General features: G+C 39.0%; 1 protein-coding gene and 1 non-coding gene across 6 annotated transcripts; both read right to left on the bottom strand.

The window, feature by feature from the left end:
* Nucleotides 1-2,233: 2,233 nt before the first annotated feature.
* On the bottom strand, nt 2,234-2,340 carry LOC145071927 (small nucleolar RNA R71). The gene has a single exon (XR_013690888.1). It is a non-coding gene; the product is annotated as a small nucleolar RNA R71 (small nucleolar RNA).
* A 13,903-nt stretch (nt 2,341-16,243) lies between these two features.
* Nucleotides 16,244-22,222, bottom strand: LOC145071496 (DUF724 domain-containing protein 7-like). Of its 5 annotated transcripts, none has more exons than XM_079018366.1 (9): nt 21,662-22,221; nt 20,693-21,109; nt 18,419-18,512; nt 18,121-18,323; nt 18,014-18,052; nt 17,793-17,907; nt 17,415-17,720; nt 17,154-17,315; nt 16,244-17,067 (listed from the first exon to the last, which is right to left on the bottom strand). In XM_079018366.1, the coding sequence occupies exons 1-9, from the start codon at nt 22,148-22,150 to the stop codon at nt 16,385-16,387; spliced, it is 2,508 nt and encodes an 835-aa protein (XP_078874492.1). In that variant the 5' UTR covers nt 22,151-22,221; the 3' UTR covers nt 16,244-16,384. The 5 variants fall into 5 exon arrangements, with proteins under 5 accessions (XP_078874492.1, XP_078874493.1, XP_078874496.1 ...); XM_079018367.1 differs by having other exon boundaries at nt 17,415-17,714; nt 21,662-22,220; XM_079018370.1 differs by having other exon boundaries at nt 20,693-21,102; nt 21,662-21,848.
* Nucleotides 22,223-22,709: the final 487 nt, after the last annotated feature.

The raw sequence follows: 22,709 nt of genomic DNA on the forward strand, positions 1-22,709 counted from the left end.
TAAAATGTTGTGAATTCTGTTTTCAGTCCAAAAGATATGTTTGGAGGCAAAAAGGAGAAAAGGAAAGCGAGTGAAGATAAAAGAGTGAAAGAAGGAGTCCTACTCGGCGAGTAGATCGACCCTACTCGGCGAGTGCACGACGACATGCCAAAAGATAAATACAACGGCTAATTCAAGACGGATAAGTATGGACCTACTCGGCGAGTTGATTCTGCTACTCGCCAAGTACCCTCTGTTTGGGATATTTATAAAAGACGAATCCTTATCCCATGAGAAGGATTCCTGGCGATTTTTGAAGGATCAGCTGCGACTAAAAGGTTCAGAAGGCGCTAAGGAACCCTAGGCTTCAAGAGTTGGAAGAATTCAAGCAATTAGGTTAATTCTACCACTTAGACTTAGGAATTAAACATGTTTGCATTAATAAACTTTGTTTTTGTGTTTGTTTCTACTGCAACTATGAGCTAAATTCGTTTTTGTTTCTGTTTGGGGAATACCAAAGAACTCCTATGGTTTAATTATTGATTTTTGCTTAATTGTCTATTGGTGATTTATTAAATTAAGTTTGTTAAAGAACCTTATGTATTAATCACTACTATTTTCTGTTAATTGGAAGGCAATTAGGTTGCATGAACATCACTTAATTGTTAACCTCATATGTCTATGTGAATGCTAAAACATATGCTTAGAAGTAATGATTATGAAACTAAGATTAATAAGAAACTAGGAAGATTAACGTGTGAGCTTGTTTGAGAAACCATCAACAAGGGGTTAATTGAATTAATAACTTAATTAACCATTACAAATCTTATTTAATCCAAATAATTAATCTAGGGAATTAATTAGTTTAAACACTTGATCAACGCTTAAATTAGTTAATTGTCTAAGGGTTAGGAGTAATGAATATGAACCTAACTATTATAATTGGTAACCAATAGCAATTAATCCATCTTAACTTAAATAACCATAGGAGTGAATTGGTTGAACCTAAATAGAAACATCTTTATCAAATTTGGTGAATAGTTGTTGCTTTAGTTAATTGGTTAATTTAGTTTGTCTAAGTTTCTAGTCTTGCAAAACTAGAGAAAAACCCTTTACTTTTATTATTTGTTTTAGTTAAAATTAGCTATTAGTTTAATTACCCGTTCCCTGAGTTCGATACCTCACTTATCAATCTATACCACTTAAAGACAGGTTCACTGCCTTTGTGTGCTCAAATTATTAATAAAAAGTAGGGATAAAACTAGTTGAATTTACACACATCAAGTTTTTGGCGCCGTTGCCGGGGAACGGTTCTAAATAATTAAGCTAATTCCTAATTTTTTCGATCCTTTGTGTGAGTTTACTTGCATAAAGTTCATTTATTGCAATTTAGTAATTAGTAATTAGGTTTTAGTATCTGTTTTCGTTAGGTTAAAACTTAAAAAAAAATTTGAAATATCACTGATACTCGCCGAGTGCACTCGCACCTACTCGGCGAGTAGCAGTTTAGTTAGCAATTTTATTTTTTACAATCTTTTTGTTCTTTTTACGTTTTTTTTTTTTGATTAATTTCAGGACTCTCATGACCAGAGGAGCAAACACACCACTGGTACCCCCGTTTGAAGATCCCGAATCCGAATTGAAAAGAAACAAAGGGAAGGACGTGGAGAGTTCAAGCACACCAAAGAAATCACCATTGTCCAACTTGAAGACTGTTTTTGGGAAAAAGAAGAGCGGTAAATCAGGAGCTTCTAGCGCCTCATTGACAATTGAGGAGCCAATTCAAGAAGATATTGGATACGAGACCGAGGAAGAAGAAGAGGCAACGTACGAACAAGAAACCGAATCGGAGGAAGAGTTAGCATTCACTATGGCTAACATTGATGAAATTCCCATGGGGGAATGGAAGAAGAGGATGCGCGACGACCATGGCCCGGGACTTGTGCAACCCGCAATTCCCACAACTGCTACCTTCGAGCTAAAAGGTCACATCCTAGTTGCGCTCAAGGAAATACCTTTCTATGGGAAAGATCATGAAGATGCCTACAAACATTTGGATGAAGTAAATGATGTTGCTGATTATTTCAACATTCCAAATGTAACCCGCGAAACTCAACTACTTCGGATGCTTCTGGTAACCTTCAAGGGTGCTGCTAAAGACTGGCTCAAATCACTTCCCCCCGGGTCAGTCACTACTTGGGCCAAAATGAAGGAAGAATTTATAGATCACTTTTGCCCACCATCCAAAATAGCCAAACTCAAGAAGGCCATTGCAAACTTTGAACAACAAGCTGGAGAATCTTTATATGAAGCATGGGAGAGGTACAAAAGGCTGCTACGAAATTGCCCACACCATGATCTAAACAGCCAGCAAGAAGTTTCCATCTTTTATGATGGAGTCAATGTCACAACCCGACAGTTGCTAGACTCACAAGGCCCACTTACAAAGAAGCCACCCCCGGTGATTAAAGAATTGATTGAAGAATTCTCTAAACACTCTAGAGAATACCACAACCCTAGGAATGATGTCACGAGGGGAGCCGCGTACGCTGCTACTGAAGATTTATCCGCGGTCATGGCCATGTTAAAAACCATGGATAGGAGAATGGACAAAATGGATCAAACTATCCATGCCATACGGGTGGGTTGTGAAAACTGCAATGGACCTCACCTCACTAGAGATTGAGATTTGGATGAGCACGGCAACAAAAAGGCACAAGTATGTTATTCGAGTGGTGACCGGTATGATGAAGACTGGCGCAAACAAAAGAAGGAGTGGCTGCCTTACGAAGAGTATAAGAAGGCCAAGGAGGAGAAGTACAGACAAAAAGGAAGAGGCTTTTATCAAAAGGAGGAGCCGGTGCAAGAGAGGAAGCCAAGCTTGGAAGATATGCTAACTAAATTTGTGGCCGCTTCCGAGAAAAGACATAGTGACCATGATGCTGCTATCCAAGAAACAAGAACAATGCTCAGGAACCAGCAAGCATCCATCCACAACATAGAAACGCAGCTTGGGCAACTTGCTCAACAACTAAACCAAAGGTCACCGGGTGAGCTTCCTAGCAAAACCGAGAACAACCCACGAGGCGCACAAGTAAATATTGTTACCACAAGAAGTGGGAAGATCATTACTCCCCTGGCCCCCATTCGAACTGAAGCAACCAAGGACTCACAGAAGGAAGGAACGGAAAAACAAGTCGAAAACCAACACTCACAATCTGAGAGTCCTACTCGCCGAGTAGGACCGATGGACTCGGCGAGTACCCCTGCTAAAACAAATGAACAGCCGCCCTTGAAACCATACCAGCCTCCAATGCCATACCCAGCCCGAGCCAAGAAAGAGAAGCAGGAAGAGGAATATCAGAAGTTTCTAGATCATATTAAAACTCTTCAAATCAACATTCCTTTCATTGAAGTCGTCATGCAAATGCCCAAGTATGCGAAGTTCCTTAAGGAACTCCTCACTAACAGAAGAAAGATGGAGGAAGTGCAGAAGGTAGTGCTGAATGAGAATTGCTCCGCCGCAATGCTAAACAAATTACCAAAGAAGAAGGGTGATCCGGGGAGCTTAACTTTTCCTTGCCAATTTGGCAACTTGGCTGCAATTCATGCCTTAGCTGATTCTGGAGCAAGTGTGAACCTTATGCCATACTCATTCTTTAAGAAGCTGGACCTCCCGGAGCCAAGGCCAATTCGAATGGCAATTCATTTGGCAAACAAGACGGTTACTTTTCCAAGAGGCATTTGTGAAGATTTTCTAGTAAAAGTAGACAAATTTGTCTTCCCGACTGATTTCATCATTCTCGACATGGAGGCGGATCCGCAAGTGCCAATCATCCTTGGAAGGCCCTTCCTCAACACCGCTAGCGCTATCGTAGACATGAGAGATTCTAAGCTCACATTGCGAGTTGGGGACGATTCAGTGACATTCGGGGTAGACCAAGCCATGAAGTACTCAAGGAGTAGTGACGACACGGCTTTCTCAATCGACATGCTTGACGAAATATTGGAAGAAGACATACCTAAAGATTCCGGCAAATTTGCAGCTTTGGATGAAGAATTTGATCCAGAAAAGGACTTACTAGAGATTGAAAGACTGTTGGAAGAAGCGGAGTATGAAGAAATAAAGAAGCAAGCCGAAATAACTACTCGCCGAGTAGACCCGATATACTCGTCGAGTACATCTGAAGAAAAGCCAGAAGTCGTGAATGCAGCCACCAACTCGCCGAGTACCAAACCTGCACTCGGCGAGTCCGTCATTATGCAAAATAAATTGGAGCTCAAAACACTACCTGATCATCTGGAGTATGCCTTTCTGGAAGAAGGAAATCAGAAGCCTGTGATCATAGCCTCGGACCTATCCAAGACGGAAAAAGAGGAGCTTGTACGAGTGTTAAAGAAAAGGAAAAGAGCCATCGCATGGAGCATCTCAGACATCAAAGGAATAAGTCCATCCTACTGCTCTCACAAAATCAATTTAGAAGAAGGAGCAAGGCTGGTGGTGCAACATCAAAGACGATTAAACCCGAACATGCAAGAAGTCGTCAAGAAGGAGGTGGTCAAGCTTTTGGATGCAGGAATCATCTACTCCATCTCCGATAGTCCATGGGTGAGTCCGGTCCAAGTGGTGCCCAAGAAAGGAGGAATGACGGTCATTACCAATGAAAAGAACGAGTTAATTCCAACGCGAACGGTAACCGGTTGGCGAGTGTGCATCGATTATCGAAAGCTAAACGATGCCACTCGCAAAGACCATTTCCCCCTTCCTTTCATAGATCAAATGTTAGAGAGACTATCGGGCCATAGCTACTATTGCTTTTTAGATGGGTTTTCAGGGTATTTTCAAATACCCATAGACCCAATGGACCAAGAAAAGACCACCTTTACATGCCCCAGTGGGACTTTCGCCTATAGACGCATGCCATTTGGGCTATGCAATGTACCTGCGACATTTCAAAGGTGCATGACCGCCATATTCCATGATATGGTGGAAAAATTCATGGAGGTCTTTATGGATGACTTTTCTATATTCGGATCTTCTTTCAATAATTGCCTAACAAATCTTGACTCAATGCTTGCTAGATGTGAGACAACCGACTTGGTCCTAAATTGGGAAAAGTGTCACTTCATGGTCAAGGAGGGTATAGTTTTGGGACATAAAGTCTCTAAAAAGGGAATAGAGGTGGATCGGGCAAAGATAGACACCATTGCAAAATTACCCCCACCAACTAATGTGAAGGGCATTAGAAGTTTTTTGGGACACGCAGGTTTTTACCGGCGTTTTATAAAAGATTTTTCCAAAATCACGAAACCTCTAACACAATTATTACTAAAAGATGCACCCTTTAATTTTACTAAAGAGTGTTTAGAGGCATTTGACTTTCTAAAGGAAAAATTAACTAATGCCCCGATCATTATAGCATCAAATTGGAACTTACCCTTCGAGATCATGTGTGATGCTAGTGACTATGCACTAGGAGCGGTCCTTGGACAAAGGGTTGATAAGCACTTTCAACCCATCTATTATGCAAGCAAGACCTTAAATCCTGCCCAAGAGAATTATACTACTACTGAAAAAGAATTGTTAGCCGTGGTTTACGCTTTTGACAAGTTTCGCCCTTACTTAGTTTTATCTAAAACCACTGTTTTTACTGACCACTCAGCTATCAAGTATTTGTTTTCCAAACAGGATGCCAAGCCAAGACTAATACGATGGGTGCTGCTTCTTCAAGAATTCGATATAGAGATACGAGACAAGAAAGGAATGGAGAACGTAGCGGCCGATCATTTATCTAGGCTCGAGAACCCGACATTGCAAGAAGATAAGGATGGAGACGACTTTCCGGATGAATACATTATGGTGTCCGTGGGAGAGGAGCCATGGTTCGCAGACATAGCTAACTATTTAGCTACAAATTACATTCCGAAGGATTATAGTGGTCAGCAAAAGAAGAAATTCTTTGCGGAGATCAAATATTACTTTTGGGACGATCCATACCTCTTTCGAAGCTGTGCGGATGGAATTATAAGAAGATGTGTGTTCGGAAAGGAAAGTCGAAGAATACTTGAACACTGCCATAGCGGGCCCACGGGAGGCCATCATGGAGCACACTATACCGCAAGGAAGATCTTTGACATTGGGTTCTATTGGCCTACAATCTTCAAAGATGCAGCCCAATATGTCAAAGAATGTGATGCTTGTCAAAGGGTGGGAAACATTTCATCTCGAAATGAGATGCCACAACATAGCATTCAAGTATGTGAGGTGTTCGACGTGTGGGGCATTGACTTCATGGGACCTTTTCCCACCTCCAAAGGAAACAAGTACATCCTAGTGGTGGTAGATTATGTTTCGAAATGGGCGGAGGCGCAGGCTTTACCTACAAATGACGGACGGGTAGTGGTACGATTCTTAAAAAAACTATTCTCCCGGTTTGGTGTTCCGAAGGCCCTAATTAGTGACCGTGGCACACACTTTGCCAATGATCAATTGGAAAAGGTGCTCAAGAAATATGGGGTGACCCATAAATTCTCCACGTCATACCATCCGCAAACGAGTGGACAAACTGAAGTGACCAATCGAGCTTTGAAGCGTATTTTAGAGAAGTCGGTGGGAAGCAACCGCAAGGAATGGTCGGATAAATTGGATGACGCGCTATGGGCATTTCGTACCGCTTTCAAAACACCTATTGGTACTACTCCATATAGGTTAGTTTATGGAAAGCAATGTCATTTACCGGTTGAAATCGAGCATAAGGCATATTGGGCGTTAAAGAGGTGCAACTTTGACATGGAAGAATTGAAGACCAACCGCCTAATGCAAATGAATGCCCTTGAAGAACTCCGAAATGAGGCTTATTCTAGTTCATGGCTCTATAAAGAAAAGACAAAGAGGTGGCATGACAAAAGAATCAAAAGCAAAGACATCCATGAAGGCCAAAAAGTACTACTTTTTAATTCCCGATTAAAACTTTTCTCGGGCAAACTCAAATCAAGGTGGGATGGTCCTTTTTTGGTCAAGACGTTGTTTCCTCACGGGGCTATAGAATTGATCTCAAGAGACGGCACACCATTTAAAGTCAATGGTCATAGAGTGAAGAAATATGAAGAAGGAGTTCCCCGAAATGAAGGATTGGAGGAGCTGCTACTGTGCGGAATCGCAAACACGTAGACGGGGCGGAGTCCAGCTAATGACTCCATCAAAAGAAGCGCTTCTCGGGAGGCAACCCGAGTTTCACGTTTGCATTTTGTTTCCTTTTCTTTATTTTTTTATTGTTGTTTTTTCTTCTTCATTTATTCTATTTCTCTAAGTGCTTGAGGACAAGCTATACTGTGAGTGTGGGGTGGAAGGGCTAAACAAAGGAATTCATACAGTAAAAATGGCAAAATTTAAAAAAAAAATTCAACCTGAGACATCTACTCGGCGAGTAAATGTTCACTTACAGCCAAAAATCGATAACACGCGTATCTACTCGGCGAGTAGATCCATTCTGCTCGGCGAGTAGCCAGTTAAAACCCAGTAAATTAAAACCTGTAAAAATTAGTATTATTCACCAATTCATCCCCACACTCGCCGAGCATATCCTCTCAGCCGCATCTCTAAGTGTTCTTCAAGATCTCTCCAATTTTCTTCTTCTTTCTCTTAATTCAAGCAACAAGGTAACATCTTTACCCTTTGATTTTATGAAAGGTCCAATCTTTATCACATATCTTCCCATATTTGTTATGATTTCGGATTTGGGGACTTTTTCCCAATTTTTAGGGCTTTGATTTACTCATGAATTAGAGGTTGTTTGGAGTAATTTCTTCAAGAACTATGGTTAGATAAGTAATTACAACAAAACCCTATGAACAAATTGGACTATTACACAGATTACACAGATCCGATCTCGATCTGTCAAATAGTTCATACTACTCGGCGAGTATGTTCGTGTACTCGGCGAGTAGGTCCCAATCAGATAAAAATTTTCCTGTTTTAACTATGGGGTGTTGTTTGTTGCTGTGTTCTTGGTATATTTATGCAGATAGCATGGCAAGGAGAGGACAGTCATCACGTGGAGGAGGCCATGGTGATATGCCATGGTTAGCCTTTCAACAAATCACCTCCAAATCCTCCAAAACTCGAGCCCTAAACAAATTAGAGGCGCTGCGACAGAAAGAAATCCACTTGCCCAATGCAGTGGATTGGGGATGGATGGGCAATGTCGGCTTGGAAGAGGAACTTACTCCATATTTGGTGAAAGATTGTAACTTGGGTTATGCCAACATCACTTGTGATGGTTGGTTGCAATTGTTTAAAATACAAGAGCCAGTATACGCGGAGTTGTGCTGGGAATTCTTCGCTACCATTTCATTCCGAGGTGGTAGTGAGTATTACAATCCAAACACGATCTCGTTTTCTTTGGGAGGAGAGTTGCGACAATGCAGCATGGTTGAGTTATCTTGGCGGTTGGGCATCTACGATCAAGATATGTCGATGACGGACTACTTTGAAGCCTTCTTGGAAAATACCTACAAAGAACTTCCCGAGGGGGTGGTGGCGTCGACATGGTGGAGTACAATTGCTAACAGGTCTACATACCTTCCACTGCTCAAGAAGGTCATATCCGTTCTCCAATCCATCGACTCATTCACCGGTTTGTTGCAAGCATGATCAACATGCGGAAGGATTGGGACAAAGTTCCCACCCTTGATATATTTTACTTGTGGAGTATCATTACTCCCGATGTCTTCTGCAACCTCCCGTACTGCGTTGCTAAATTTCTTGCGGAGGGGGCAGTTAAGGAGAAGATAAATTCGAAGAACAATGGGGGCATGTTCATTACTCGGCTTGCGAGATCATTTGGGATCTTGGAATTGCCGCAATCTCAAACGCTAACGGTTATTCACCCTCCTCCGTTCAACACTGCACTTTATAGGAGGTCTCGGATAGTTGAAAATTTTGGTGATTCTTTTATTATTCCGAATGAGGATGAGCCAGCGATCCCCGAGGAGCCGGGAAGGCGGGTTAGGCCAAGGAACGAGCGGGTACGAGAAGATCCACCGGTTATTCCGGTGGAGGATAACGAGGGTTGGAACCAAGTGGAGTATCGACAATACTTGGATGATATAGGGCGAGGGGTTAATTACACCAATCAATCCTTCGAGTATCTTTTTCAACAAATGCATATTGACCCGCGACCGGGACCCGGCTACCCTTACATTATGGATTGGGACGAAAGGATGCGAAGAAGGGATGGAGAAGGAGGTAGTGGAGCTGGAGGAGCCGGGATGGAAGAAGAAGAATGAAGATTTTGTTTTGTTTGGTTATGATGTATTGAAGCTAGGAAGCATGCTATTTAGGAAGGGTCAAGAGAGGAATGAGAGTTTTTATGAGTGATTATGGAGTCTTGTTCCTAGGATTGAGTCCGTACGAACCGAGAGTTTATTGAGGTGTTGCTGCTTAGGAAGTTCACGGGAGAGTACATTTATGTTTCCATGTCAACACTAGCGTAAAGAGAGACAGCGGTTCATAAAACTCTGAAATATATGCTCAACTCGCCGAGTGCACTAACACTACTCGGCGAGTACATCTGCTTGTGCACGATCATTTTGTCAATCGAGTCTACTCGCCGAGTTTGTCCGCTTACTCGCCGAGTAGCCTGCTGCAAGAGGAGTTTCTGATTTGTTCTGGCTAGTTTTTCTGCGCCATTCATTCACTCTTTATGAATTATTACTGAGGATTATGCAACAACCCTTTTTCCTTGGAGTTTTCGAGCTATCAACCACACGAGACGTATGACGCCCGGACCATGGATGAGCTGTTCGCATGGTTAAAATTACTAGAAGAAGGAGTTGAAGAAGGGAGTGTCAACCTAGCGACTGCTACCCCAGGGGAGTTTGTTCCAACTTTCTCTCTATTTGCATTTTTAGTTGTTATAATATGCAATGAGGGCATTGCATAAAATTAGTGTGGGGTAGGGGGTTAGTCACATCTTAGAACACTTAGAATCTTAATTTAGGCTATTTTTTTAAAAAAAATCAAAATTCAAAAATGCTTAGGGCTTAAATTAGAAAATTTTGGTAAAAATTAGGATTCCATATTAGAATTGTGTTAATAATTGCATGAGAACCCAAATGTTTAGTTGAGCCTATACATGTTCTAGTGCATTTGTGGCTTCCTTATTTCAGTGAAATCATGAGACAAAAACACGACCTTGCCCAGCCTGAGGGATGCAATATGTTTAGCAGCCTAAACCTGATATGTATCCAGGAAAGTTTTTATCATTAGCCAATAAAGGTTGAGATTGAGCGCCCCTGCTTAAGCATGTAGGGATTTTAGTGAAAAAAAAAAAGAATTACAAGAAAAGTTGTAAGAATTTTGGAGCAAATGAAGTGAAGATCAAAAGATCAAAATTCCAAAAATCCAAAAAAGTTGAAGATACCGAAAGTTAATACAAGTTGGTGAATTCAAAGATATCAAAGATGAAATGTTCAAAGAAGTGAAGAATTCAAAAAAATTCCATAGTGGTATCAAAAAGTGGTAATTCTAGAATATGTATGCTTGGGTTGCTCAATTAAAAATACCTTGAGGGTAAAGAGATTTTCTGAGGATGGATTCGGAGGGTTGCATAAAATGAGCATAGTTCGGGGTGAGTGGGCGAATGTTTATGAGGATTGTGAGTATTTGAAGTATGGGGGGTTTTAGGAATTTTAGACACAAATGCATGCGTTGCGGTCTTAGCATAATGGTTGGGTTGGATTGGAGTTATTAATGTGATTTTAATGTGTTTAAAATTTAGTTTTGCTTGGGGGCAAGCAAAAGTCAAGTGTGGGGTATTTTGATATGTGCATAATTAGTTAATTATTTAACATGTATTCTTAGTTATTTTTGATTAATTATGAGAATAATGTGGACAAAAGGTACTTAAAATGTTGTGAATTGTGTTTTCAATCCAAAAGATATGTTTGGAGGCAAAAAGGAGAAAAGGAAAGCGAGTGAAGATAAAAGAGTGAAAGAAGGAGTCCTACTCGGCAAGTAGATCGACCCTACTCGGCAAGTGCACGACGACATGCCAAAAGATAAATACAACGGCTAATTGAAGACGGATAAGTATGGACCTACTCGGCGAGTTGATTCTGCTACTCGCCGAGTACCCTCTGTTTGGGATATCTATAAAAGACGAATCCTTATCCCATGAGAAGGATTCCTGGCGATTTTTGAAGGATCAGCTGAGACTAAAAGGTTCAGAAGGCGCTAAGGAACCCTAGGCTTCAAGAGTTGGAAGAATTCAAGCAATTAGGTTAATTCTACCACTTAGACTTAGGAATTAAACATGTTTGCATTAATAAACTTTGTTTTTGTGTTTGTTTCTACTGCAACTATGAGCTAAATTCGTTTTTGTTTCTGTTTGGGGAATACCAAAGAACTCCTATGGTTTAATTATTGATTTTTGCTTAATTGTCTATTGGTGATTTATTAAATTAAGTTTGTTAAAGAACCTTATGTATTAATCACTACTATTTTCTGTTAATTGGAAGGCAATTAGGTTGCATGAACATCACTTAATTGTTAACCTCATATGTCTATGTGAATGCTAAAACATATGCTTAGAAGTAATGATTATGAAACTAAGATTAATAAGAAACTAGGAAGATTAACGTGTGAGCTTGTTTGAGAAACCATCAACAAGGGGTTAATTGAATTAATAACTTAATTAACCATTACAAATCTTATTTAATCCAAATAATTAATCTAGGGAATTAATTAGTTTAAACACTTGATCAACGCTTAAATTAGTTAATTGTCTAAGGGTTAGGAGTAATGAATATGAACCTAACTATTATAATTGGTAACCAATAGCAATTAATCCATCTTAACTTAAATAACCATAGGAGTGAATTGGTTGAACCTAAATAGAAACATCTTTATCAAATTTGGTGAATAGTTGTTGCTTTAGTTAATTGGTTAATTTAGTTTGTCTAAGTTTCTAGTCTTGCAAAACTAGAGAAAAACCCTTTACTTTTATTATTTGTTTTAGTTAAAATTAGCTATTAGTTTAATTACCCGTTCCCTGAGTTCGATACCTCACTTATCAATCTATACCACTTAAAGACAGGTTCACTGCCTTTGTGTGCTCAAATTATTAATAAAAAGTAGGGATAAAACTAGTTGAATTTACACACATCAGTACTCATCAGATATCGGCCTTATGGATTTTGGGCCTCGGTTTGGGCCATGCAAGGGGATTTTGGTCCTTTGGGCTTTTGTGGGCCATCGGGAGTCAAATAATGTGAGACAAGAAGATGTTTTGGCTTAGGGTTAGGCCCATTAGAGTAATTGGGCCCAATTTTGCAAATTGGGTCATTAGTGGGCCACTAGTGGACCTGGGAAGCCCATCCAGTGTTGGGCTTTTTATATTATGATTTTGAGCTTTAGATATGGACCAAGTTAGACTAGGGGTAAAATGGTCATTTTACCTTGAGGAGGATAATTGTTTAGGACTAAGTGATATTTTGGTATTGATAGCTCGGGAGTCGAGAGATCAACAGTTCAGGGATCTACCAGCTAGCAGCGAGGGGTATTCACAGGATTCTACAATCAGCTTTGCGAGGTGAGTTTTGTCCAGTAGGAACGGGTCTAAGGCACCAATGTCATCCAGTTTATGCATGTTAGTGTATACCGGATTTAGATCTGATGTCGGGGTTAGCTCGATGTAGTTTATATGTTCCGGATTTCGGTCGGATGTCAGGTGGTCTCGATGTAGTTTAGGATGGGATGGCTTTGAGCAAAGAGAGAGAACTTGGTTTAAATTGGTGTGCAGATGGGGTCAGTAGACACCTCTATCTATATGTTCTGGATTTCGGTCTGATGTGTGTAGTTTAGTTGTTACTTTGCCCTAATATCCTATAAATATCAATAACCTAATAATTATTTTATGGATATGGTATTTTATATATATATATATATATATATATATATATATATATATATATATATATATATACATATACGTATCAGAATAATTATGGAATAAACTATACCAAAAAAAAGTTAAGAGTAGACGATGTACTTAATTGTACGATGTCTTAATATCCTATCAAAGATATCAAAGCAAAGATAATTATTATGTATATAAGGTTAAGTGTGTGTGTGTGTGTGTGTGTCTGTGTGTGTGTGTGTGTGTGTGTGTGTGTGTGTATATATATATATATATATATATATATATATATATATATATATAATTATGTAAGGAAAGTATATTAAAGGAAAACCTAAAGAAAGAATAACAAAGATAAATAATCATACTTAAAAGGTTTGTCAAAGTAAGTGTCAAATGAGACGTATTATTTATCCATAGTTGATTGATAATCAGCTACCCCGGACCTATAATCGTTAATCTTAAGTAAGCATTGAAGGTATGTGTAGATCTATACTGGATTAACACTCTCACATGTGGTTTCTAGCTACAACCTCGGCAGGCATAACTTTATAGTCTTTTCACGATGTCCGATGAAGCATCGTGGCGGGAAAATCTCAAGTCATATAGCTCGGTTATAGGGACTCATTGTAACATTGCTCGTCAACCTTAATAAATTAAACTACCTAGAGGAGAATGCCTACGAAGTAATTAAAGTATGAAAAGATAAGAAAAAAAAAAAGAAATATAAATCTATAAAAGAGAAAGCCATAGGATAAATGCAAAAACAATAGGTTATCCTAGGAAAACAAAATACAAATAATATAAACCCTTTTAAAGAGTTATAAGACTATTAAAAAAGTATAAAACCATAAAAACATGTGAACTCACCAACATTATGTTGACATTTTTAAAAGTCATGTATTGTCAGGAAATGAGTAGCAGTGGAAGTAAAGTGTCGAAGGAAGTCGTCATCTGGCCGATGGAAGTGTTATTTTGTTTTCTTGTTGTTTAGTTTATGTTTAGCGAGTGTTTGGGAATCGAATAATGTAACCCTTTTCAATAACGAATAAAAGAAGTATTTGTGTTATATTTCCATGTAATGTTCAATATGCTTATCTTTAGATCCAACATCCGTAAACGTCACAAAGCTTGGCATTTTCAACGCCAATCGGGGGTGTGACAAGTTTCATGATGGAGTGTGTCGATCTTTTGCTTGTCGCAAATGTGGTAAGAAGGGGCATTTCGGCAGTGATTGCAGGCTTAATGTGTGGGTTTTTTTTCATTGCGACCAGGTGGTCCGCATCAAGGCCCATTTCCCCTTTCTTGTTTTTGGTGAAGTGCAGAATCCTACACCTTTAGCGTGGTATATGTCATATGGATGTCAGGGGAGAGCTGAGGTGCCAAGGGCTGAAGATCTTATCCGGTTGGTGCAGAGGATCCAAGATTGGCAACTATGTCGATTGCGGGTATGTTTCCAATTATTTATTTTGCATTTATGTATTGGGGTTTGCTTCTGGAAGATCTCCTTTGGGTTGATTGTTTTTGTGTGTATGCATTTTCATTGACGTGATTCTAGGTTCTTGATAAGCTGCAGTGTTGGGGTGACAGACTCAGAACTTTTAAATTGACATCTCTACATATTCTTGTTTGATGAAAGTTTTGGGTTGAGTTGAATGGTTAGAAGGACTATCTTACTCCACTGTTGGCTGTTTCTTAGGGGCAGTAATGGGTAGTCCTCCAGTTAGTTCAATTGGGAGCTTGAGTTTCATATTGGTTGCGTTCAAATAATTTGTACATTATAAGTAGGGGAGAGTGGAGATTTCTTAGCAAGAGAATTCGTACCATGATGCAGTCTTCAGCCATAATTGCTCAAGTTAAAGACTTCCACGCGCATGCTTAATCTCCATGGTTTCGCGTTGGGGTCGTTGCCAGTTGGTGAAATTCCTATCAGATCGTCTTAAATGCAATTTGTGTTAGCATTTCGTAGGGCGCCATCGTACTTAAGGGTCCTAGGGTGTCAAGAGCTCAAGTCAAGGGTTGCGATGAGGATCTCCTTGTCTGTTCTTGTTTGATCAGGACTTGGGGGGTCCGAGTCACAACCCAAAGGCATGAGAGGGATGGTTAAATCTCATCGGTTTAGTGTGGGCCTAAGTTTGGTTGAAGGGAGTCATTATGGAAAATTTTATGAGAAATTTGGGATTTCCCATAAAATTTCTAACACTCATCATATCTTTAGATTCTCACAAATCACAATGATGTCTTGTAAAAATCTCGAAAAACAAAATCGTAAGGGGTAAGAAATATAGTGACTGATTCCCAAAAAAAATCATCATGCCAACACAACCAAACCATCTAGATTCTAGAACAAGAAAGAACGTTGTGAAAAACTCATTAGGCTATCCGGTATGGGAGAAAAAACCACTTGTGAAGGCTGATGTGGCACCTCTACCCACGCGTGAACACCGCCCCAATGGAGAGTGGGTGTGTTGTGGTGTGACTTCGGCCACGGGAGAAGATGACGGAGTTGATTGGTTAATGCTCTTTTTGACTGTTCTTTCTTTACGAACGATGGAGTTTTTTTTTTTCTTTTTGAAGAGTGTATCAGATGCTTTAAATCTGGAGTTGCAGAGTAAAAATTGAGAAAAGAGTTGGACGATGCGTAAGGAGGAAAAAGACAGCAAAATGAAAGACTTGACCGCTTTGGTCCATGAAGTCTTGGCTGATTACACCTTCCACCCTAAATCAAATTTTTTTTTTATGCTTAAATAATGATTTTTGAAAATTACATATCATACCCTTTCAATTATCTTTTTTCAATTTCTAATATAGCTTTAATATTTATTGAATTTTAAAATTATGTTTTTATTTAATTAAATGTACCTTTTATAATTAAAATATTTATTTATGTTTAGTAAGTGTGTTTTTATTTAATATAATGCGTTTTTAATTTTAATGTGTCTTTTATATAAATTATGGTTTTATTTTAAAATATGGTTTGTATTTTGTTTTTTATTTAATATAATGTTAAAATAAAATAAAATAAAAAAAAAAGAATTTATTGAATGGTAACCATTTCCAATGTTTAATGGGTTAGTGGTGAAACTGACATAGCGCACAGGTGGCAGCACTTTTTCGATGGGTTGAGTGTGACCACTCCCCACAGCCTAATTGGCCATCCCATCCGTCTAGAAAACATTATCCCCGACATACGAAAAAATCATTAATGTAATGGGTTTCCTTGGTATTAATAATATTTTTGTAACAAGTTATAATAAGTTTAAAGAAAATATTAATCTGATGCAGGTGTTGAAGACCAGGCCAGAACCGACCGAGTCTAACTGTGGTTTTTGAAAATATTAATCTGCAACAATCATAAACTGAAACTGAAATTTAGTTCAAAATTAAGCAACACTGTGAGTAGGGGTTTGGGGATGATATGGTATTGTAAAAGAAGAGGAGATACAAGGAAGCATACAACATTGACAATGACAATGACATTGGAATCAGAAGAAAGAGGCAGCTGCCAGGAGATGAAATTCGGTTCCAACTACCCCGAGCTGTTGGTGAAGGCGGTCCCCTGCAGCCTTGGTAAGAGCCATGTGGGAGTCGTGTTTTTCCTTGGTGGACAGCAGCTGCCTGCGTCTCTCCTCCAGCTGTGTTATCTCGGTGTCGATTTCATCAATCTCTGCATCCAGTTTGATTTGTTCCATGTGTGCCTCCTCCAAATTTTGTTGGGATAATAATTGTTGTTGGAGGTCCTCCTGCTTGTCCTTTATGAGAAGCAGCTGTGTCAAGCGGTCTCTTATGAGGTCCACCTGAAAGCCATGAGGTTCCAGTTCCGCCAGCGTTTCCAAGCACTCCTCTATCGCGCTTCTCGGGTCCTCAAACCGCAGTGCACAAGTCCTGTCGACCACCGTCGAAAAGGTCACCATGCTCCCGATGGCCAGTCCTTCCCGCCCGCTCTCCTTCATGCCTTCCAATGGACGGAAATGTGGTTTCTGTGGAATCTTACGCAACGCGTCCATCGATTCTATTGTCTTCCACAGTGTAGGACTGCTTATCATAAACGGCAAACCATCACAAAAACCTAAACCTGAAGCAGCAGCAGCAGGAGACGTCACTATCATCATTTCCGACTCCATATCCCTTTCCCTTTCCCTTGGTTGCTCCACGCTTCCAGTTCCCTCTGATACAAACATCAACATATCACATGTTAGTATTAGTATTAGTACTATCATCCATATGTATGTAGACAAAACAAGAAATAACGACCTGTCCCATGACCATCAACACTTGGAGACTGCACTAACCACCTCGAAAGAGGTTGATCGTCAGACACCGATTTCCCAACAGAGGCAGCTTCAACATTTCTTGTTGGGGTTGGGGAATTTAAAATATCATCCTTCACCTTATCTGCTTTTTTTTCTCTACAATCTGCACCCCACCCAAAAATCAAAAATTCTTATACATATATATAGACACACGCACACAAATCAACACACATACAGACAAAATTATAAGCAATTTGCGCACCTTCAGTTGGAGGAGACTCAGAGTTTATACTGATTGTCCGTCGCTTTCCTCGTTTCCCTTTCATGGATGAATACTTTTTCCCCTCCTGCAGCTGCGGCTGTGGTTGTGGCTGTACTTGAACATTTTCATTTGGCAGCTGCTGCTTGTTGTTACTTGATGTGTTTTCCAGGTTTTGGACATCATTATTGTCTTCTGCAGGAAGCTTCTCCAATGGTTTGGTTACTGAACTTGCAGACCTTTGACCACTTTCCATCTCAGGCGGACCAACACCTTCTTTCTCAATCTCATCATTAACTGCCACTGCAACTATAAAATATTAATACATAAAAGCAACACCAATATGCCATCATCAACCAACTGTCGAGTATCAACTGATACCTGCTGCTGCAACTGGAGTCTCAAGACTTGTGGCTTGTAACTTAGGTGGTCTGCCCCTCTTCCTTTTTGGAGTTGGAGTCGGAGCAACAGTTTCAGCTTCCCCTTCCTTTCCCTCCTGATTCACATACATTAAAGATTAAAGATTAAACTAACTATTTAACAAGTACCATACACATGACCTACAAAATGCTTTTCAAACCTCCAAACCATCAAATACTTACCGTTACAGATCCATCCACACTAGATGATACGCTTTTCTTCTGCACAAATGCCATTTAATTTATACATCACTTTCATTCAACATCCAAGTATAAAATAAGTCTCTCACCTTATCAACCACTGTCAATGGTGCCAACCCAACACATGGAGATGCTTCTTTTCTCTCACCTTCTGCAACATTCAACACCTCAAGTTTCTTCTCTTCTGATACTGTCATCCCATTACCATTACATTCGGTTAAGTCTTTAGTAACATCTTTTTCCACATTTTCTTGGCTTCTTGTTTTGACTGGAACCGGATCATCTTTAGCTCCTGAAAAATCTTTGTTTACTCCTTCACCTCTTATACAAGATTCTAAAAAAACAAACAAAAAGACAAAGGAAGCTAAGGTTCAACTAATCACACACCTTCTGCTATAAGCTCGGTTTCCAATCTCCCCTTCTTTCTTGAAGAATCCGTCGTTGGAGTTTTCAGTTCAACACCTTTTCCTCGTTTACTACGCTGCAACAAGTCAAAAGTCAAGCTTGGTTTTCAACACTGGATGAAGGAAAATTATTGATTAGTTTGGTTGGTGTAACTTCACATCAGTTGCATAACCAAAAATGCTCGCTAATTGTATATTGTAAGCTCGCAACCAATTATCTTATAAACCCATTCCTTGTATGCTCTCGACCTTTCGAATATTGTAATCTATATGACTAATTTACTATCTAGACTTTTTGGCCCAAAAAGATAATCTTTAAACGAATCACTTGGATTTCCATCTAACAAAGACCTAAAAATTCCAAAATTTTCAAGGTAATACGATGCTGTCTATTTTCACTTGTTTCAAAGTTTTTTCAGACTGAGCCGAAGAAAAGCATTAGGCATATCATATTCTGATTTGTATCATACCTGGATGATTGTCTAGATAAGAAATTCATTCATATAGTCAACCACACTAAATGCATAGATGATAAGATATTCAACTCACCACTTTCTTTCCATGAGAAAGATTCTCAGTTTTACCAAAGGCTTGGTCATTTATTATACTTACTTCAGTATCCAAGCCCTCAGATTGACCAACAGGCGAGCCATTTGTTTTTTTACTTGATAAACTTGGATAATCAGACCTAATTTCATTTTCCAGTCTCCTGAAAGGCAATGAATTCTTATCATTGCTGTCAAGATCAGTCTGCTTTGTTCTCTTTGCTATTGATGTTTCAACGATAGATTGTTTAGGTGTTGTTTGCTCAATCTGCTTGGAGTGATTAGTAAATAGCGACAAGCTACCTATATGCTACCGATGTACTTCCTATCTTGACTGTGACTGCATTGGTAGTGAAGTGGCTAGTTATTTCTAATAAAAAAAATAAGGAACAGAAAGAAAGTTGCCTTCTCTTCTATGATAACTGTTGCTACATATGCTGGGAAGAAGAAGGGGGGAGCATATTCAAACAATATTGTTACTATTAATATTGATGCTATTAGTATTGTTACTTTCTTAAGCGACTAGGCTAGTGGTTTACCATTCAAAAGATGAGTATGCAGAGGGGAAAAAGCAAAGAAAAATTCTTTGAAGAATCAACCAAGACTAAAGCTTTTTTCAGCGGATGCATGTCAAATTATCAATTGACGAACGAGAGAATTGTGAGGAATGCAAGAAAGGCCCAACATGAAAAGGGCATGCCTTTCATTAATGAACCAAGAAGAATCTAAGACTATTCCATAAATTTTTGGTAGGAAGAATCTAAGACTTCGCAACCTTTGTCTACTTGATTGATCAATACAGATCTCACAATTTGATTGTTTGAACAAGTGTGAGCTAATAGCTTAAGTCAACATGAAATTAACTAGTAATAGTTTCAAAACATGGCACTCAAGAAATTGAAGTGATCATGTGTCCTCATTGGTCGCTCACTCGCTCCTTATAGAAATAGGGCTCGTTCAGTCAACTTCTTGACTTGCCTATGCTTAAGCTCCATGAAACCTTTCATGTTGAAATTACTATGTAGAAGTTGAAGAATTTGAACTACCAGGAAGATGTCATAGGTAGGAAGTTTTTTGCTAGTTTTTCTCCATCACCCTTGAGTTGTGCAACTTGGTTCATTCAATTCTTAGATAGACAGATTGGAACCAAATGGAAGATTGAGTAATGAGATAGGATATGTAGTTCATCAACTAAAGTTATCATACGTACCTCTCCACTCGATTGTTGAAAATTTCAGAAACAAAAAAAACATTCAAACTTCATCATTTCATGAACTTCAATTGTACAATATGCAAGTTAGGAAATATGGCGAACAACTAGAATATACAAGTTCCCTTTCCATATACAACCCAAGATGGAATAGAGGCAAGTAGCTTACTAGCTTCAGGTGCCATTGAATCACACTCATTCATAATATTGTTGCATGTGGTGAAGCTAGCATTCCTTTTGTTGCATCTTTTACCCATGTATTCGGAAGGAATTGTTCTCAACATTTATATTAGGCAAACAAAACAAAACAAAAAATTCTTTATGAAGGCTTTGATAGAAGAAGATGAATGAAAAGACAACATACGATAAAATTTTATTTCGATAAAGGAAAAAAAAGCATTTTAAACAATAGTCTATGGAGGCCAATCATAGACCTCACTGATGACTCATTCAATTGAAAAGAAAGCAGAGAAGTTAACCATGTAAATGATGATATGAATACCTGAGAAGTGGTGAACCATTTCCCGCCTTTCCAATCCATATGTGGCCTTACTCTTGAGCAATCAAATTCTCTCTCCTTTTTTGTGTGTTTAAAGAACACGTTGTACCTATTACCAGCAAGTTCTTTGGTAACTACTCCACTCCACCAGCCAAAATCAGAGTAAGCATCAACCTTTTCAAGCAAAACAAAATTCTTATCCCTGAGATGAGGTGGTGAGGGTCGGATGTGTAAGTAATCTACAGTAACTTTATGAACAGTTGCCTCATCACCAATTCCTGGCTGCTGATACTCAACCAGAAAAGAATTGTTGCCCGAGTTTTCTACAACAGTTGCAGGGAACCAAACATCACGCAAATTTTCTCCCTCAAAACACACTTCCACTTTTTTGCCTACAGTGAACATCAACCCTGCTGTTCTCTTTCGAGAGTTTTTTAAGGGAAAAACAAAATCAGAGTCATGGATCAAAAAATTCACATCACCAAAAGTACAATGAATAAAACTCAATGGTTAAAAGATCCTTGTACCAAGGGCATGCATTAATAAAATGAGATGGAAAAATCCGGGAGCTTGCAAAAGTTTGACAAGGACAACTGATAAGACAATAAATCCTAGGCTAAATGGGAATACTAGAAGCAGCTCAGCATGCTTTAAACTTTGAAACGCCCAGACAGCTCCAAGAGTTTTTATTTATAAAAAGAAAAAATAGCACTATATATTTGCGCTTTCGTTCATCGTAGCAAGTTACATTTTGGTGGAGAAACACAAACCCCAAAAATAGAAACGAAATTAAAGAGAAAACAAAACCCTAGCATAGCTACAGAACGCATATATATATATATATATATATATATATATATATATATATATATATATATATATATATATATATATATATATATCATGTAGTACTCCGGAGACTATTTGTAGTATGAATTAGGAACGGTAACTAGAAACGGTAAAGCGGGAAACCTGTATCTCGGGTTGGACCCATCTGCCACCGTCCCATCTTCTATGGACCCGTAAATCAGAGGAATTAAACTGAATTTGGTCGGGAGGGTTTTGGAAGGCGACAACGAAGTTGGAGCTATCTACGACTGTTGTGATGACGCCGGTCCACCAGCCGTCACGGTAGAAGGCGTCGACGAGATCGTTGAGTTGGAAATGGGGAGCAGCAGCGTTAGGATCGGGATTAGGTGAAGGTCTGACGTAAGAAACGTTGGCGTACTCTCTCAAGCGTCTGGAAGAACCGTCCTCGGATATAAGATTATGGTATTCGACATAGACCAAGTTGTTGTTGGTATGATGATTCAGGGACTTGGTCTTTTTAGTGGTGGAAATGGAAGGAGGAGGGTGGATAACGGTGGCAACGAACCAAGCACCGTTAAAACCGTCTTCGTCGGAGCTAACTTCAACCTGAGAGCCTTTAGTTAGGAAGTAGTGAGGGTGACGCTGATCCATGGGTGATGTTTAGGGCATTTCTTCATCCCAAATTCAATTTTCAAAAACCCTAGCATCTTTTTATTTATTTATTTTTTATTTATATTTCTTTGTTTTGGAATCTGAAACAGAGGAGGAGAAAGAACCTTTTACTGCTGCCTTATTTACAAAAATCAAACCTTTTTCGGTTTTGAAATCATGGTTCTGTCTCAAAATAGATTTTATTATTATATATAAATGATAAATGGTTTCATTTCTGTAGAAATGATGGACAATAACGTTTTCTTTTTCAAAAAAAGATTATTACAAAGTGGACAACTCGTGAACTCTAGGAATAATGACTTGAAAGGGTAATAGATTTTTGATTTTGTTCATATTTAGTGACAAAACTTTTTTTTCATTATTTATTTGTCACTGAACTTTTGAAACTGTTCATATTTTACCTTTATGACCGGTCATAAAGGTAAAATGTGAATAGTTTCAATAGTTCAGTGGCAAATAGATAATGAAAAAAAAAAATTAATGACTAAATATAAACAAAATCAAAAGTTCGTTTCCCTCTCAAAAAGTTCAATGACTA

This window comes from Lactuca serriola, chromosome 8 (assembly GCF_051521515.1).
Source record: "Lactuca serriola cultivar US96UC23 chromosome 8, Lser_US96UC23_V15, whole genome shotgun sequence".
NCBI classification, from domain to species: domain Eukaryota; kingdom Viridiplantae; phylum Streptophyta; class Magnoliopsida; order Asterales; family Asteraceae; genus Lactuca; species Lactuca serriola.